General features: G+C 57.5%; 1 protein-coding gene across 1 annotated transcript in view; it reads left to right on the forward strand.

Annotated features, from left to right (window-relative positions):
* The first annotated feature begins 5,255 nt into the window (after nucleotides 1–5,255).
* NEK4 (NIMA related kinase 4) overlaps nucleotides 5,256–14,708 on the forward strand; it is a 922,900-nt gene continuing 913,447 nt past the window's right edge. Inside the window, exon 1 of the mRNA XM_069643166.1 lies at nucleotides 5,256–5,540. Within this exon, the coding sequence (XP_069499267.1) occupies nucleotides 5,280–5,540 (261 nt within the window). The 5' untranslated portion in view covers nucleotides 5,256–5,279. The remainder of the gene's footprint in view (nucleotides 5,541–14,708) is intronic.

Consider the following 14,708-nt stretch of genomic DNA (forward strand, 5'->3'; position numbering starts at 1 on the left):
ACCTCTCCCCAGCAGATGTCGCCGCCTCCCCCTCTCCTTGGTGCTCTCGGGTGCAGTTCCACCTCTCCCCAGCAGATGTTGCCGCCTCCCCCTCTCCTCAGTGCTCTCGGGGTGCAGTTCCACCTCTCCCCAGCAGATGGCGCTGCTTCCCCCTCTCTCGGGGTGCAGTTCCACCTCTCCCCAGCAGATGGTGCAGCCTCCCCCTCTCCTCGGTGCTCTCAGGGTGCAGTTCCACCTCTCCCTAGCAGATGTCGCCACCTCCCCCTCTCCTTGGTGCTCTCGGGGTGCAGTTCAACCTCTCCCCAGCAGATGTCGCCGCCTCCCCTTCTCCTCAGTGCTCTCGGGGTGCAGTTCTTGCACTCCCCAGCAGATGGCACCACCTCCCCCGCTCACCTCGCTGCCCTTAGGCTGAAGTTCCTCCGCTCCCCAGCAGATATTGCCGCCTCCCCCTCTCCTCCCGCCCCTCAGGCTGCAGTTCCTCTGCTCCCCAGCAGATGGCGCCACCTCCCCCTCTCCTATGTGCTCTTGGAGTCCAGTTCAACCTCTCCCCAGCAGATGGCGCCATCGCCTTCCCTCTCCTCGGTGCTCTCGGGGTGCAGTTCCACCTCTCCCCAGCAGATGTCGCTGCCTCCCCCTCTCCTTGGTGCTCTCGGGGTGCAGTTTCACCTCTCCCCAGTAGATGTCGCCGCCTCCCCCTCTCCTCCTGCATTCAGGGTGCAGTTCCTCCGCTCCCCAGCATATGGCGCCGCCTCCCCCTCTCCTCAGTGCTCTCGGGTTGGCGCCGCCTCCCCCTCTCCTCAGTGCTCTCGGGGTGCAGTTCCACCTCTCCCAAGCAGATGTCGCCGCCTCCCCCTCTCCTCGGTGCTCCCGGGGTGCAGTTCCACCTCTCCCCAGCAGGTGGCGCCGCCTCCCCCTCTCCTCGGTGCTCTCGGGGTGCAGTTCCACCTCTCCCCAGCAGATGGCACAGCCTCCCCCTCTCCTCAGTGCTCTCGGGGTGCAGTTTCACCTCTCGCGAGCAGATGTCGCCGCCTCCCCCTCTCCTCGGTGCTCTCGGGGTGCAGTTCCACCACTCCCCAGCAGATGGCGCCGCCTCCCCTCTCCTCGGTGCTCTCGGGGTGCAGTTCCACCTCTCCCCAGCAGATGGCGCCGCTTCCCCCTCTCCTCAGTGCTCTCGGGGTGCAGTTCCACCTCTCCCCAGCAGATGGCGCCGTCGCCTTCCCTCTCCTCCTGCATTCAGGGTGCAGTTCCTCCGCTCCCCAGCAGATGGCGCCGTCGCCTTCCCTCTCCTCCTGTGCTCTCGGGGTGCAGTTCCACATCTCCCCAGCAGATTTCGCCGCCTCCCCCTCTCCTTGGTGCTCTCGGGGTGCAGTTCCACCTCTCCCCAGCAGATGTCGCCACCTCCCCCTCTCCTCAGTGCTCTCGGGGTGCAGTTCCACCTCTCCCCAGCAGATGGCGCCGCCTCCCCCTCTCCTCAGTGTTCTCGGGGTTCAGTTCCACCTCTCCCCAGCAGATGGCGCCGTCGCCTTCCCTCTCCTCCTGTGTTCAGGGTGCAGTTCCTCCGCTCCCCAGCAGATGGCGCCGCTTCCCCCCTCTCTCGGGGTGCAGTTCCACCTCTCCCCAGCAGATGGCGCCGCCTCCCCCTCTCAGTGCTCTCGGGGTGCAGTTCCTCCGCTCCCCAGCAGATGGCGCGGCTTCCCCCCTCTCTCGGGGTGCAGTTCCACCTCTCCCCAGCAGATGGCGCCGCCTCCCCCTCTCCTCGGTGCTCTCGGGGTGCAGTTCCACCTCTCCCCAGCAGATGGCGCCGCCTCCCCCTCTCCTCGGTGCTCTCGGGGTTCAGTTCCACCTCTCCCCAGCAGATGTCGCTGCCTCCCCCTCTCCTCGGTGCTCTCGGGGTGCAGTTCCACCTCTCCCCAACAGATGGCGCCGTCGCCTTCCCTCTCCTCCTGTGTTCAGGGTGCAGTTCCACCTCTCCCCAGCAGATGGCGCAGCCTCCCCCTCTCCTCCGTGCTCTCGGGGTTCAGTTCCACCTCTCCCCTGTCGCCGCCTCCCCCTCTCCTCAGTGATCTCGGGGTTCAGTTCCACCTCTCCCCGGTAGATGTCGCCGCCTCCCCCTCTCCTCAGTGCTCTCGGGGTGCAGTTCCACCTCTCCCCAGCAGATGGCGCTGCGTCCCCCCTCTCTCGGGGTGCAGTTCCACCTCTCCCCAGCAGATGGCGCCGCCTCCCCCTCTCCTCAGTGCTCTTGGGGTTCAGTTCCACCTCTCCCCAGCAGATGGCGCCGTCGCCTTCCCTCTCCTCCTGTGTTCAGGGTGCAGTTCCTCCGCTCCCCAGCAGATGGCGCGGCTTCCCCCCCTCTCTCGGGTGCAGTTCCACCTCTCCCCAGCAGATGGCGCCGCCTCCCCCTCTCCTCAGTGCTCTCGGGGTTCAGTTCCACCTCTCCCCAGCAGATGTTGCTGCCTCCCCCTCTCCTCGGTGCTCTCGGGGTGCAGTTCCAACTCTCCCCAGCAGATGGCGCCGTCGCCTTCCCTCTCCTCCTGTGTTCAGGGTGCAGTTCCTCTGCTCCCCAGCAGATGGCGCCGCTTCCCCCCTCTCTCGGGGTGCGTTCCACCTCTCCCCAGCAGATGGCGCCGCCTCCCCCTCTCCTCAGTGCTCTAGGGGTGCAGTTCCTCAGCTCCCCAGCAGATGGCGCGGCTTCCCCCCCTGTCTCGGGGTGCAGTTCCACCTCTCCCCAGCAGATGGCGCCGCCTCCCCCTCTCCTCAGTGCTCTCGGGGTTCAGTTCCACCTCTCCCCAGCAGATGTCGCTGCCTCCCCCTCTCCTCGGTGCTCTCAGGGTGCAGTTCCACCTCTCCCCAGCAGATGGCGCCGTCGCCTTCCCTCTCCTCCTGTGTTCAGGGTGCAGTTCCACCTCTCCCCAGCAGATGGCGCAGCCTCCCCTTCTCCTCAGTGCTCTCTGGGTTCAGTTCCACCTCTCCCCGGTAGATGTCGCCGCCTCCCCCTCTCCTCAGTGCTCTCGGGGTGCAGTTCCACCTCTCCCCAGCAGATGGCGCCGCGTCCCCCCCTCTCTCGGGGTTCAGTTCCACCTCTCCCCAGCAGATTGCGCCGTCGCCTTCCCTCTCCTCCTGTGTTCAGGGTGCAGTTCCTCCGCTCCCCAGCAGATGGCGCCGCTTCCCCCCTCTCTCGAGGTGCAGTTCCACCTCTCCCCAGCAGATGTTGCTGCCTCCCCCTCTCCTCGGTGCTCTCAGGGTGCAGTTCCACCTCTCCCCAGCAGATGGCGCGGTCACCTTCCCTCTCCTCCTGTGTTCAGGGTGCAGTTCCACCTCTCCCCAGCAGATGGCGCCGCCTCCCCCTCTCCTCAGTGCTCTCTGGGTTCAGTTCCACCTCTCCCCGGTAGATGTCGCCGCCTCCCCCTCTCCTCAGTGCTCTCGGGGTTCAGTTCCACCTCTCCCCAGCAGATGGCGCCGTCGCCTTCCCTCTCCTCCTGTGTTCAGGGTGCAGTTCCTCCGCTCCCCAGCAGATGGCGCCGCTTCCCCCCTCTCTCGAGGTGCAGTTCCACCTCTCCCCAGCAGATGGCGCCGCCTCCCCCTCTCCTCAGTGCTCTCGGGGTGCAGTTCCTCCGCTCCCCAGCAGATGGCGTGGCTTCTCCCCCTCTCTCGGAGTGCAGTTCCACCTCTCCCCAGCAGATGTTGCTGCCTCCCCCTCTCCTCGGTGCTCTTGGGGTGCAGTTCCACCTCTCCCCAGCAGATGGCACCGTCACCTTCCCTCTCCGCCTGTGTTCAGGGTGCAGTTCCACCTCTCCCCAGCAGATGGCGCCGCCTCCCCCTCTCCTCAGTGCTTTCGGGGTTCAGTTCCACCTCTCCCTGGTAGATGTCGCCGCCTCCCCCTCTCAGTGCTCTCGGGGTGCAGTTCCACCTCTCCCCAGCAGATGGCGCTGCATCCCCCTCTCTCGGGGTGCAGTTCCACCTCTCCCCTGTCGCTGCCTCCCCCTCTCCTCAGTGCTCTCGGGGTTCAGTTCCACCTCTCCCCAGCAGATGGCGCCGTCGCCTTCCCTCTCCTCCTGTATTCAGGGTGCAGTTCCACCTCTCCCCGGTAGATGCCGCCGTCTCCCCCTCTCCTCAGTGCTCTCGGGGTGCAGTTCCACCTCTCCCCAGCAGATGGCGCCGCCTCCCCCTCTCCTCAGTGCTCTCGGGGTTCAGTTCCACCTCTCCCCAGCAGATGTTGCTGCCTCCCCCTCTCCTCGGTGCTCTCGGGGTGCAGTTCCACCTCTCCCCAGCAGATGGCGCCGTCGCCTTCCCTCTCCTCCTGTGTTCAGGGTGCAGTTCCACCTCTCCCCAGCAGATGGCGCCGCCTCCCTCTCTCCTCAGTGCTCTAGGGGTGCAGTTCCTCCGCTCCCCAGCAGATGGCGCGGCTTCCCCCCTCTCTCGGGGTGCAGTTCCACCTCTCCCCAGCAGATGGCGCCGCCTCCCCCTCTCCTCAGTGCTCTAGGGGTGCAGTTCCTCCACTCCCCAGCAGATGGCGCGGCTTCCCCCCTCTCTCGGGGTGCAGTTCCACCTCTACCCAGCAGATGGCGCCGCCTTCCCCTCTCCTCAGTGCTCTCGGAGTTCAGTTCCACCTCTCCCCAGCAGATGTCGCTGCCTCCCCCTCTCCTCGGTGCTCTCGGGGTGCAGTTCCACCTCTCCCCAGCAGATGGCGCCGTCGCCTTCCCTCTCCTCCTGTGTTCAGGGTGCAGTTCCACCTCTCCCCAGCAGATGGCGCAGCCTCCCCCTCTCCTCAGTGCTCTAGGGGTGCAGTTCCACCTCTCCTCAGCAGATGGCGCCATCGCCCCCTCTCCTCAGTGCTCTCGGGGTGCAGTTCCTCCGCTCCCCAGCAGATGGCGCGGCTTCCCCCCTCTCTCGGAGTGCAGTTCCACCTCTCCCCGGTAGATGTCGCCGCCTCCCCCTCTCCTCAGTGCTCTAGGGGTGCAGTTCCACCTCTCCCCTGTCGCCGCCTCCCCCTCTCCTCAGTGATCTCGGGGTTCAGTTCCACCTCTCCCCAGCAGATGTTGCTGCCTCCCCCTCTCCTCGGTGCTCTCGGGGTGCAGTTCCACCTCTCCCCAGCAGATGTCGCCGCCTCCCCCTCTCCTCAGTGCTCTCGGGGTGCAGTTCCACCTCTCCCCGGTAGATGTCGCCGCCTCCCCCTCTCCTCAGTGCTCTAGGGGTGCAGTTCCACCTCTCCCCAACAGATGGCGCCGTCGCCTTCCCTCTCCTCAGTGCTCTCGGGGTGCAGTTCCACCTCTCCCCGGTAGATGGCGCCGCCTCCCCCGTTGCCCTGGTTACCCCGGAAGCCTCCTACCCGCCGCGGCCTGCTCAGTCCTCGCCGAGCCGCGGGCTGGAGTAGCGGCAGCGCCGGAGCAGGGAGCAGGGAGCGGGGAGCGCCCGGGCCGGTCAGGCGCAGCATGGAGCGCGAAGCCAGGACCCGGCTGGGGCAGTACGAGCTCGTGCGGCCCGTGGGCAAGGGCAGCTACGGGGAGGTGTCCCTGGCCAAGCACCGGCGCGACGGCAGGAAGGTACCGGGGGGAGCAGGGGGGCGAGAGGGCAGAAGTCACGGGACTTGCCAATAGAGGGGGGGGGCGCCGGGGGCACAGGGCCTGGGGCAATGCAGAGAGGCAAGCAGGCCAGGGGGGGCAAGAAGGGCAGGGGGTGCAGGTAGAGTGTGGGGAAGGGACCTGAAGAGGTGAGCAGGGGAGGAGATGGGAGAGGGTCATGAGGGGGAGGAGTGCAGGATGAAGAGCAGAAGTGCAATGGGAGGGGGGCAGCAGGAGAAGGGGATACTAGCTGACAGGGGGCCAGGGGCAATAGAGAGGTGGCAGGGGGAGAGGGTAAGAGGGCAGGGGGAGGTGCAGGTAGAGTGTGGAGAAGGGACCTGAAGAGGTGAGCAGGGGAGGAGATGGGAGAGGAGCAGGGAGAGGCCACGAGGGGCAGGAGGCAGGATGAAGAGCAGAAGTGCAAAGGGAGGGGGGCAGTAGGAGAAGGGGATACTAGCTGACAGGGGGCCAGGGGCAATAGAGAGGTGGCAGGGGGAGAGGGTAAGAGGGCAGGGGGAGGTGCAGGTAGAGTGTGGGGAAGGGACCTGAAGAGGTGAGCAGGGGAGGAGATGGGAGAGGGTCATGAGGGGGAGGAGTGCAGGATGAAGAGCAGAAGTGCAATGGGAGGGGGGCAGCAGGAGAAGGGGATACTAGCTGACAGGGGGCCAGGGGCAATAGAGAGGTGGCAGGGGGAGGTGCAGGTAGAGTGTGGGGAAGGGACCTGAAGAGGTGAGCAGGGGAGGAGATGGGAGAGGGTCATGAGGGGGAGGAGTGCAGGATGAAGAGCAGAAGTGCAATGGGAGGGGGGCAGCAGGAGAAGGGGATACTAGCTGACAGGGGGCCAGGGGCAATAGAGAGGTGGCAGGGGGAGAGGGTAAGAGGGCAGGGGGAGGTGCAGGTAGAGTGTGGGGAAGGGACCTGAAGAGGTGAGCAGGGGAGGAGATGGGAGAGGGTCATGAGGGGGAGGAGTGCAGGATGAAGAGCAGAAGTGCAATGGGAGGGGGGCAGCAGGAGAAGGGGATACTAGCTGACAGGGGGCCAGGGGCAATAGAGAGGTGGCAGGGGGAGAGGGTAAGAGGGCAGGGGGAGGTGCAGGTAGAGTGTGGGGAAGGGACCTGAAGAGGTGAGCAGGGGAGGAGATGGGAGAGGGTCATGAGGGGGAGGAGTGCAGGATGAAGAGCAGAAGTGCAATGGGAGGGGGGCAGCAGGAGAAGGGGATACTAGCTGACAGGGGGCCAGGGGCAATAGAGAGGTGGCAGGGGGAGAGGGTAAGAGGGCAGGGGGAGGTGCAGGTAGAGTGTGGGGAAGGGACCTGAAGAGGTGAGCAGGGGAGGAGATGGGAGAGGGTCATGAGGGGGAGGAGTGCAGGATGAAGAGCAGAAGTGCAATGGGAGGGGGGCAGCAGGAGAAGGGGATACTAGCTGACAGGGGGCCAGGGGCAATAGAGAGGTGGCAGGGGGAGAGGGTAAGAGGGCAGGGGGAGGTGCAGGTAGAGTGTGGGGAAGGGACCTGAAGAGGTGAGCAGGGGAGGAGATGGGAGAGGGTCATGAGGGGGAGGAGTGCAGGATGAAGAGCAGAAGTGCAATGGGAGGGGGGCAGCAGGAGAAGGGGATACTAGCTGACAGGGGGCCAGGGGCAATAGAGAGGTGGCAGGGGGAGAGGGTAAGAGGGCAGGGGGAGGTGCAGGTAGAGTGTGGGGAAGGGACCTGAAGAGGTGAGCAGGGGAGGAGATGGGAGAGGGTCATGAGGGGGAGGAGTGCAGGATGAAGAGCAGAAGTGCAATGGGAGGGGGGCAGCAGGAGAAGGGGATACTACCTGACAGGGGGCCAGGGGCAATAGAGAGGTGGCAGGGGGAGAGGGTAAGAGGGCAGGGGGAGGTGCAGGTAGAGTGTGGGGAAGGGACCTGAAGAGGTGAGCAGGGGAGGAGATGGGAGAGGGTCATGAGGGGGAGGAGTGCAGGATGAAGAGCAGAAGTGCAATGGGAGGGGGGCAGCAGGAGAAGGGGATACTACCTGACAGGGGGCCAGGGGCAATAGAGAGGTGGCAGGGGGAGAGGGTAAGAGGGCAGGGGGAGGTGCAGGTAGAGTGTGGGGAAGGGACCTGAAGAGGTGAGCAGGGGAGGAGATGGGAGAGGGTCATGAGGGGGAGGAGTGCAGGATGAAGAGCAGAAGTGCAATGGGAGGGGGGCAGCAGGAGAAGGGGATACTAGCTGACAGGGGGCCAGGGGCAATAGAGAGGTGGCAGGGGGAGAGGGTAAGAGGGCAGGGGGAGGTGCAGGTAGAGTGTGGGGAAGGGACCTGAAGAGGTGAGCAGGGGAGGAGATGGGAGAGGGTCATGAGGGGGAGGAGTGCAGGATGAAGAGCAGAAGTGCAATGGGAGGGGGGCAGCAGGAGAAGGGGATACTAGCTGACAGGGGGCCAGGGGCAATAGAGAGGTGGCAGGGGGAGAGGGTAAGAGGGCAGGGGGAGGTGCAGGTAGAGTGTGGGGAAGGGACCTGAAGAGGTGAGCAGGGGAGGAGATGGGAGAGGGTCATGAGGGGGAGGAGTGCAGGATGAAGAGCAGAAGTGCAATGGGAGGGGGGCAGCAGGAGAAGGGGATACTAGCTGACAGGGGGCCAGGGGCAATAGAGAGGTGGCAGGGGGAGAGGGTAAGAGGGCAGGGGGAGGTGCAGGTAGAGTGTGGGGAAGGGACCTGAAGAGGTGAGCAGGGGAGGAGATGGGAGAGGGTCATGAGGGGGAGGAGTGCAGGATGAAGAGCAGAAGTGCAATGGGAGGGGGGCAGCAGGAGAAGGGGATACTAGCTGACAGGGGGCCAGGGGCAATAGAGAGGTGGCAGGGGGAGAGGGTAAGAGGGCAGGGGGAGGTGCAGGTAGAGTGTGGGGAAGGGACCTGAAGAGGTGAGCAGGGGAGGAGATGGGAGAGGGTCATGAGGGGGAGGAGTGCAGGATGAAGAGCAGAAGTGCAATGGGAGGGGGGCAGCAGGAGAAGGGGATACTAGCTGACAGGGGGCCAGGGGCAATAGAGAGGTGGCAGGGGGAGAGGGTAAGAGGGCAGGGGGAGGTGCAGGTAGAGTGTGGGGAAGGGACCTGAAGAGGTGAGCAGGGGAGGAGATGGGAGAGGGTCATGAGGGGGAGGAGTGCAGGATGAAGAGCAGAAGTGCAATGGGAGGGGGGCAGCAGGAGAAGGGGATACTAGCTGACAGGGGGCCAGGGGCAATAGAGAGGTGGCAGGGGGAGAGGGTAAGAGGGCAGGGGGAGGTGCAGGTAGAGTGTGGGGAAGGGACCTGAAGAGGTGAGCAGGGGAGGAGATGGGAGAGGGTCATGAGGGGGAGGAGTGCAGGATGAAGAGCAGAAGTGCAATGGGAGGGGGGCAGCAGGAGAAGGGGATACTAGCTGACAGGGGGCCAGGGGCAATAGAGAGGTGGCAGGGGGAGAGGGTAAGAGGGCAGGGGGAGGTGCAGGTAGAGTGTGGGGAAGGGACCTGAAGAGGTGAGCAGGGGAGGAGATGGGAGAGGGTCATGAGGGGGAGGAGTGCAGGATGAAGAGCAGAAGTGCAATGGGAGGGGGGCAGCAGGAGAAGGGGATACTACCTGACAGGGGGCCAGGGGCAATAGAGAGGTGGCAGGGGGAGAGGGTAAGAGGGCAGGGGGAGGTGCAGGTAGAGTGTGGGGAAGGGACCTGAAGAGGTGAGCAGGGGAGGAGATGGGAGAGGGTCATGAGGGGGAGGAGTGCAGGATGAAGAGCAGAAGTGGGAAGAAGGCGTTGCCCGAAGAGCTGATGCCACTGTGGGAGGAAGATGCACGATAGAAGGGGGTTCCTGGCTGGGTGGTAGAGGGGGGGCAGAGGCGACGGGCCAGGAGTGTGGGAGCAAGCTGAAGGCCATGAAACAGTACAGGGGTGCATTAGAAGGGTGCAGGGGTGATATTTACGAGGGGGAGCATGTACACGTGTGCCTAGCTGCTAAACGTACATGCGTGCCAGCAGAGGACCCAGGTGGGCCATCGGGATGTGTGAAGGGACTGGAAAGGGAGGGTTCTGGAGGTAGGGGGTGGTTATGTGTAATGACACGGGGGGGGGGGCAGGTTTAGAATAGAGGTGCTGACAGAAGGTCCTGAAAATGGCAGGTGGGGGGTTATGAGTTCTACACACAGTAGTAGGCAAGACTGGTTCTGGGGGTGTGGGAGGGGGGTATGAGAGGGACCACGTCTTGCAATTTATACTTTGTATGCATGAAACATTAGCTGGTGTTGCTTTCAAACACTTCCCATAATGCTTTTCTCAAATGAGACCATTGTGTTACCTTCCAGAATGTGCAATGGGTGTTGGTGAGGTGGGTCGCTGGAGGGCTCTGCATCTCCCTCCTCAATTCCAACCTAGCGGGTAATCTTCCAAGTCCTGGGGCCCTGCCGCGCCTGTGCATAAGGCAGCAGGTGCCTTCGCAAGGGGGCATATAGATTGTTTGTTTGCCAAAGCAAGTAATTATCGATCACCGACAACATGCACTGTGTGGAACTTGCATCGGGTGCACACGGAAGTGTCATCCAGCCACTGATGAAGGTACAGTAGTGACCGCTGGTGCAGATGCAGGAGATCACACAGTGTCAAAGAGCCCAGAGATTCCTGGGCAGTGATGTCAGAAACCCATTTCCCCTCACACCTCTCAGAGCAGGGAAACAGCAAACCTGCCACAATCGGAAAATGGACGGCTAGTCCTGTTTATTACTTTGCAAACTAATATATTGCACATGGGCCTGCCTGCCTGCTTGCCCAGCGCAGCAGGGACGACTCCAGACAGTGTATGCGTACTTGTGTGCACGTTTCCTTGTGTCAAGGGTAACTCTCCGTGGAGCACTTGGGTAGCATACAGCAAGTCTACAGAAAATGTGAACGGGTAAAAGGGCAAATGCAGATTCCTGTGCTAAACGGGAACGGCACTGTTTAAACTGCTATGCCAACTTTCTAGCGGTCTTGTCGAAACTAACTTTAATGTGCATAAATTGGGCACATCTAGGCCAGCACTCTGGAAACTAGCAGGGCAATATGGTGTTATGCAAGTGTAACAAGGCATGCGATGCCAAGAGCCCGGTATATGCAAGTGTAACAAGGCATGCGATGGCAAGAGCCTGGTATATGCCAGTGTAACAAGGCATGCGATGGCAAGAGCCCGGTATATGCCAGTGTAACAAGGCATGCGATGGCAAGAGCCCGGTATATGCCAGTGTAACAAGGCATGCGATGGCAAGAGCCCGCTATATGCCAGTGTAACAAGGCATGCGATGGCAAGAGCCCGCTATATGCCAGTGTAACAAGGCATGCGATGGCAAGAGCCCGATATATGCCAGTGTAACAAGGCATGTGATGCCAAGACCCTGGTGTATGCCAGTGTAACAAGGCATGTGATGCCAAGACCCTGGTATATGCCAGTGTAACAAGATATGTGATGGCAAGAGCATGGTATATGCCACTAACCATGATTTTGTAAATGTGTATTTCTGGGCGTGTCTCTTGCCATAATGTTTCCCATTGGTGTACATCTTTCTCCTGCCACAGAGTTAAACTGGTGTCACATTTTCCAGCATCTCATTTATGATGAGCATGTTGCCATGGTAATGGCTGCATCGGCACAGCTTCAGTGATGTGACACACACTTTTGGATACGTTGTTTCTGGTTTATAGTCATAATGTCGACAAAAAAATGTCGACAGACAAAAATGTCGAAAAAATAATGTCGAAAATAATAATGTCGACATTCTATACTTTTAATGTAAAAAGTCATAATGTCGAAAAAAAAATGTCGACATTTTTTTTTCGACAATATGACTATAAACCCTTAACACTATCAACACCTCACCCAACACCCTCCTGCAACCCCCCCACACCCCACACCACCACCCTCCCACCCCTCATATGCAACACATTCTAATTATTTATATATTTATTTATTTATTTTTTCAATAAATAAATAACCAACAAAAAGTATCATTTACTATGGGGGGGTCCCCCCCCCAACCCCCCCTCACCCAACACCCCCCTGCCACCCCACCACACCCCCTAACCACCCTCTCACCCCTCATACTCAACACAATCTAATTATTTATTTATTTATTTTTTCAATAAATAAATAACCAAAAAGAGTCTAATTTACTATGGGGGGGTCCCCCCCCCAACCCCCCCTCACCCAACACCCCCCTGACACCCCCCCACATCCCCCCCAACCACCCTCTCACCCTCATTCCCAACACATAGTAATTATATATTTATTTATTTATTATTCAATAAATAAATAAACAAATAAATAAAAAGAATATCATTTACTATGGGGATGTCCCCCCCAACCCCTCTCACCCAATACCCCCTGCCACCCCCCACCCCTCATACTCAACACATACAACACAACAATAAATATATATTTATTTATACAACATTTCGAAAAAATGTCGACATTAATGTAAAATGTCGACATTTTTGTATGTCGACATTATTGATTTTCGACATTAATTTGTCGACATTTTGACTGTCGACATTATTGATGTCGACATTATGACTGCACACCGTTGTTTCTATCGGATAATGGGGTAACCCTTAATGTTTTTGAGCCAGAACCTGAATTGAAATTGAAAACAATGTTTTGATATCTTATCTCTGATGATTCTCTGCACATATTACACTGTGTTGGTATTCATCCCTATATCCTTGAATACCGCGAGCTTGACAGTAACTGGTTACACTATCGTGCACAGCATAGTGGTACTTGCAATGGTTTGACTGTAATGTATACGAAAACCCAATCATACAGCCGCTCTCTGGAATCCCATGCTGGGTTTTACATTAGTTGTAATTTCACTATGTATAGTTCCTTCGATCCAATTCTTGAAAAAATACAAAAGTCAAATATATAGTGATTTTTCAATGTTAAAAATTATTTTATAGAAAGAAGTGACTAGTAGCCACCAAAATTGTTCTTCGTGAGGAAGAGATTGCCATAAATCACTCTATCTGAAGACTTATTTTTGTGCCAATGCATTTCGGAATATAACAAATTCCTTAATCAGGGCAAGTCTGATGTAGGTGAGTAATGGCGAAATCTATGTTTCAGAGGTCAGGCTGCTCCACCGTGTACGGCGAGTAGGTGCACGAAAGCAGGCCAACAAACGCGCCCCCGGGACCAACGCAGTCTCATGGCAATCTCTTCCTCACGAAGAACAATTTTGGTGGCTACTAGTCACTTCTTTCTATAAAATAATTTTTAACATTGAAAAATCACTATATATTTGACTTTTGTATTTTTTCAAGAATTGGATCGAAGGAACTATACATAGTGAAATTACAACTAATGTAAAACCCAGCATGGGATTCCAGAGAGCGGCTGTATGATTGGGTTTTCACCTAATCTTTGTTTCTTGCTGTATTTTTTGGGTTTGGGTGTCTCCAGGCCTTTTTCAGCAAGCTTCCTAACAAAGACTTATCACACTAGAAACTTTTGTTAACGCCAGAAGGATTCGATACTCCTGTGGTGCCCACTCAAATTTGCTTCCTGTAATGTATACGAAGTCAAACCTGATCCGAAGTGTGGTCATTCATATGAAGGTATATTGAGTTTACAGCTCCTGTCGAGGTATTCGGGGTTTCTCCATGGGGTCCGAAAGCTGAATTGATAGGCATTCATCTTGAATAACTAGGATCACATTGTTGGTGGTGGAACTTCTAATATTTTCAAAAAGAATGAATCCATTACAAATAATGTTTGAATTAATGCTATGATTCACGCAGTAGTGAAACCGTTTCTGTTCATGCTCTGGTGAAATGTACCTGTGTATAACGACAGACCTGACTTTAAAACGTGTTTCACCATAAAGCACTTTTCAAAGGGGAAATGTACGATTGGAGCAAGACATGATGGAGGAGTGAAGGTGAGCAGTCCCCAAAATACAATACAAACTCCCCAATGAGAGTCGATAACGGACACACCCCAGGAGGGAATGAGACCAGGACCAAGTGCGGGTGAAGTTAAGAGATAACGTTTATCTAAATCAAAATAGGGCACACAGTGGTCTCTGCACACTCTGAGAGCGCTCTGCCAAACAATACACTGTCAGTACATTTTAAAGGGTTACAGCGTCATTGATGACAAAATACATATAGTACAAAAGTTACATTACAATTTGGTGGGGCAGTTAGCCCAGTATGGATATATATTGACCGGCTCCATGTGATTGGAGGATGGCTTGGTGGGATGTCGGTCATCACATGCATCAGCTGTGCTGGTCGGTGCGAGGTGAAGGTCCTGTTGGTTCTGGGTGAGGCAGCTGGTACTAACTCTCTAATCTACACATTACTTCAGCATATGCAATAAATGATCACCAGCTACATCTTGGCATTTAGGGAGAAAACCATATATTTCATATGAACACTTTTATTATATCACTGCAAATCGTTGACCAGGTGAAAGGTGTGGGTGTCATATCTTTCAGGGGCATAGGAGCACGGACTCAGTGGAAGGATGAAAAGAATACATTTGTAACATTGGGACATGAGCTCAAGCAATCACAGGTGCGGGAGGGGGAAAAAGGTGGGGGATCATCAGCACTCGTAATGCGCGGCGCTGCAGCGGGGAGAGGAGGCCTGGGCAAGACAATGAAATTGAAAATACACGTAATGGATCTGGAGTACGTTTCGCAAGTGGCTTGGTTCAAGTTAAAGTTGTATTTTTACATGCATTAAGTTACACAACCCTGGCCATGTCCACTTTATAGCAAGATACATTTTTTGTTGTTACCGCCCTTGGGGCAACATAATGTACATTATGTCACATGGTTCATCTAACATCATGCCTATGCGTACATTATTTTTACAGCCATTGACCTGAACTGTAGGGCAGGGGCGCCTGGGCCCAAATCTCTTATCTACTACAATCAATCCGCGAACATATTATATCAAGCGTTCGTTTAGACCTCATGAAGGCTACTTTATTATGGTTTTAGTACAAAGAAGGATGTATTGTCACACGTGGGATTAGTGATGGGGTGAATGAGTGGCACATAGTCGTGGGGCAGGCATCTGTTACATCAAATGAGAGGTGAGGTTAGAGATTGTGTGAGTAGTACATCCTCCGAGTGGGATCTGCGAGTGCAGAGCAGTTTCGTGGAGATGGA

Source organism: Ambystoma mexicanum, chromosome 2p, assembly GCF_040938575.1.
Source record: "Ambystoma mexicanum isolate Mex_15411 chromosome 2p, UKY_AmexF1_1, whole genome shotgun sequence".
Lineage (NCBI taxonomy): Eukaryota > Metazoa > Chordata > Amphibia > Caudata > Ambystomatidae > Ambystoma > Ambystoma mexicanum.